This window comes from Ctenopharyngodon idella, chromosome 10, assembly GCF_019924925.1.
Source record: "Ctenopharyngodon idella isolate HZGC_01 chromosome 10, HZGC01, whole genome shotgun sequence".
Classification (NCBI taxonomy): Eukaryota; Metazoa; Chordata; class Actinopteri; order Cypriniformes; family Xenocyprididae; genus Ctenopharyngodon; species Ctenopharyngodon idella.
The window spans coordinates 22630727-22634645 of record NC_067229.1 but is presented as its reverse complement, the minus strand read 5'-3'; the positions used below and the strand labels follow the sequence as shown (position 1 = coordinate 22634645).

The 3919-nt window shown below is 39.3% G+C and overlaps 1 protein-coding gene across 1 annotated transcript; it reads right to left on the bottom strand.

Moving 5' to 3' along the window:
• Positions 1-556: 556 nt before the first annotated feature.
• Positions 557-2269, bottom strand: si:dkey-37m8.3 (serine/threonine-protein kinase pim-3). Its single transcript, XM_051908270.1, has 2 exons — positions 1144-2269; positions 557-657 (listed from the first exon to the last, which is right to left on the bottom strand). The coding sequence occupies exons 1-2, from the start codon at positions 1550-1552 to the stop codon at positions 557-559; spliced, it is 510 nt and encodes a 169-aa protein (XP_051764230.1). The 5' UTR covers positions 1553-2269.
• Positions 2270-3919: the final 1650 nt, after the last annotated feature.

Here is a 3919-nt window from a genome sequence, read left to right as displayed (position 1 = left end):
GGTACATTTGAGTGCATTATTTCAACAAATCAGTGGTCTGAGTGGCCATATAAGTTAAAAACAAGTAAAAGATTATTTCTTAGTTTGTAGATTATATAACAACTTGGAAAACAGACAAAACAAAAACAGTAAGAAGCATTATTTGAGAAAAGAGCATACTAATACATTATAATAACAGCAGACCTGTAGCGCAACTAATTTTACCCTATGCTAACGTAATTTCCAATTCTTGTGAAAAAGGCCTATGGGAAGACCACTTCAGCAGACTGGATGTTGAAGCAAAAGTATTCTCATAATGGTCTATCTCCACCCAGTCTCTTTTACATCATTTAATCATGATATTTATCGTAGGAGCAGAACATTAAAATGGCCTCCAGTCAGTTTAGTACTGTTCAATAGCCTCATTTTTTATCCTAAACATAATTTATAAATTAAAAAAATATTTGAACATACTTAACAACTCTAACAAGAATGATTGCAAATGTAATTTCTGGGTCTGTTATGCTACCTTACGTCTGACCCCAATGATCGATGGAATCCCCTGCCTGCCTTCATTCTAGCACTGATTATTCAACCATTCGTGTTGTAAGATCTGCTCTAATGTCAGCCTTTTTGCTGGACTGCGATTCAGACACTGGCTAATCAGATCACGGCATGCTGTACAAGTTTAGAGGAGAGAGAATGTTAGTCAAGACCACATAATACACCAAAGCTGATATATGTGAAAATATCTTCTGAAATATGTCATTAATATAAGCTATAATGTAAGGTATATGGAGACATTAGGGTCATAATTTCATTCCATGTCTCACTGCTAAACATTAATGGCTGTTTTTGACATTTCCTCTGTTTCAGCTGTTTCTGTCATGACATGTGGCGAGACTTTAACAGGTTCTGTAGAGGCTTTGTTTGTGCTTTTATCAATGTCTGTTCTCTCACCGATAGATAATTTGGGATTCCAACGAGGAGAGGCCTTCAATATTTGCCGGACACTGAAAAATGGCAAACGTCCATTCACCATCATATACAGCACAATGCCTAGAGCCCAGACGTTTGTTGGGACGGCGTGATATTTGAGCCGTTTGAAGACCTCTGGTGGGCAGCTCTTTAATGCTCCTGTAAGCAAGACATTTCATTATTAATACGTTTCCATACCAATACAATAATAAAATACAAAATACACCGTAATACAAAATGCCAGCTTACCTAGATATTGAGTGCTGTTGTAGCCATTACTATCAACTAGGTGAGCGCAGCCAAAGTCAATCAACTTGAGCTCCAAACTGCATGTGTTCACCAGGATGTTGTCTGCATGAATGTCATTATGAAAGACGCCGTGGTCTATGCAGTGCTGTACTGCCAGGACTAACTGGCACATCAAGCTACGTGATATCAGTTCATTCAGTTTATGAAGATCAGTGATGAACTTTCGCAAGACTTTGCACGGTTGAGGGTACTCCAAAATGAGTGAGATGACTTTGGGTCGATCAAACCACTCATACATTTCTATTACATAAGGGCTTACTGGAGGACGCCTCAATATTAGCATCATCGCCACTTCTGTAACCAGAGGTCTGGGACAATCACGCTAGAGAAAAAGAGAACAAGACAACAAAAGGTTAGTTGACTATAGATCTGAAGAGCTCATGCCATTGTATTTAAATTGCTTTAATTTTTTCTTTGTAGATACGATCATCAGAGCCTTTCCAGCTCAAAGTTCATTGGTGCGTTAAGCTTTATCATTTATTTCAGTTATGGTGTACTACAATATTTGAGGTGCGGTCACATTATAGAAATGTCGGCAAATTTTGCCCCTTGCGCGAAATTCCTGATCGTGTGGATACCAACTGAAATGACTAGATGCCTCCCACGAAATTTCACAGAGCAGCAGTACCGCACCTTTTAAATATCTAAATACTGTATATATTCTTTTTTTTTACCAAGTTTTACCAACTTACAATTAAAAAATGACGGTCAGTCTTCCTTTTGCATATACTTTTGATGACAACCTGCAAAAAGAAAAAAAAAAGAAAAAAACATTATTACGAATTTTTCCCATATTCAAGTTTGAATAAATTAGGCATGATTCTCTGTATGAGGAGCAAAATGTTCCGTAAGAGTGTGTTACCTCTTGGTCATCGGATTTACGGATACCCTTGAACACCTTGCCGAAGTTTCCCGATCCCAGCATATCTTTCAGCTCATAGAAAGTGTTCAAAGATCCTGAAAAACAGAAGAGGTTGCTAGTTCCTTCAATTATCTTATAAGGTTATTATTTGCAGTTATGTTAAGGTAGGTGACATACGAATAACAAAGTGATAGAACTTAAAACAAATAAAATAGGAAATACGAAACAAGGCAGAAGTCAGGACTTACAGCATACTGACAAATACGAAACAAGGCAGAAGTCAGGACTTACAGCATACTATGGTCAGTATGCTGTAAGTCCTGACTTCTGCCTTGTTTCGTATTTCCTATTTTATAAATGGATAAAATCCATTTAACGAATGTGTCTCTTATAAAACTCTTTATATATCTCTATGAGCAAGTTTGTGGTTATGTTAAGGTAGGTGATATCAGAATTACAATGTAACAGTACCTAAAAATAAACTAGAAATTAAGAAACAGGGCAGCACTAACAGCAGACTGACCATTATTTGGCTCCCAGTCGGAGAGACCGGGGACAGATGATGGTTCGGGAACAGCCGGATCTACATCAGGCATTTGATGTTGCCCAGAGGGACCTGGGACAGATGACAGCTCGGGATTAGACTGATGTGGGTTCGACTGTGGTGTGGGAGACTCCACTCTTGTTCGTCTGCAGCAAAGGAACAGATGCTTTATGGCCTTCCATGCTCTCTTAAAGAATGCATAGAATCTGCTCCTCCTGCTGCTTCGTGTATGAATTTCTTAAATGTAGAAAACAAAAAGGAAAATATTAAAAACATGTCTGACCATCGATTTAAGTCACCATGAAATCCAAATCGACCAATCTTATTTTTTATGGAATATTGCAGTGTTTATTATAAATGATTTATCAATCATTATTTATTTATTGCTGTTTAAATAATGTGCCCTCGTAATCTTTACTCAAAATAACCTGGCACGGGGCAGGACAACCTGTCACATAATATCGCAGCAATAGCAAACCACAACAATCCAATTAATTTCCGATGGGCAAGTCCCGCCATACAGTAGGCTCGTTTGAGATGCGCTTCACCTCTCCTGAAATGTAGGCGAGAGTAGGCGGCTGCAGTGAGGGGAGGAGTGAAAAAAGTGCAGGCAAAATGAACAGTTCTCTCTTCTCGTAGTGAATCACACACCTACGAGATCAAAGGTGGACAACGTGGGATTCAGACTCATACGCTGTGTTGCTAAACTGGATCTAATTTAAGTTCTGTTGCTTTTATATGAAAATAAAAATAATGAACAAGACACCCATTGCACTTGTTATTTTATTCCATATGAAAGAAGTGTTTCACGCCTGAAGTTGCATCATGCCTGTTTAAACCAATGAGCATTAAGCTGTGTCGTCAGCAAGTCGTTTCCCATCGTGTTTTTGATCAGCGCAGTCGGTGGAGAGCAACTGCGCCTGACTGCAGAATCCGATTCAGCCGCCTCGCTGTCGCGAGAGTGTTTTGACACACGTCAGCATGACATCAGAGCAAGGCGGTCCACACTTCTACACACATTTCTAACCGGCATGCATCTCGCTTTGATCACCGGTGATCTGTTCTGTGCAGATTTTGCTCATCTCAAACGTGCCTAGTTTTCTTGTACGTCTTCGGGTGTGTGTCAATCAACTCCCTAGCTTCCTAGGTCATGAATCAGTATATCGTGTACATAAATTTGGCCACTGGTAGGGACAGTAAGAAACTTGGCTCACTACACATTAGGACGCTGATGACTCTCACTGCGT

Excerpts from the sequence above, each read along its gene's own strand:
- si:dkey-37m8.3 (XM_051908270.1), bottom strand. The coding sequence starts at position 1,552 with ATGATGCTAATATTGAGGCGTCCTCCAGTAAGCCCTTATGTAATAGAA. Across the intron at positions 658-1,143 it reads TTGTATTGGTATGGAAACGT|CATGCCGTGATCTGATTAGC; the intron begins ATTAATAATGAA and ends AAACTTGTACAG.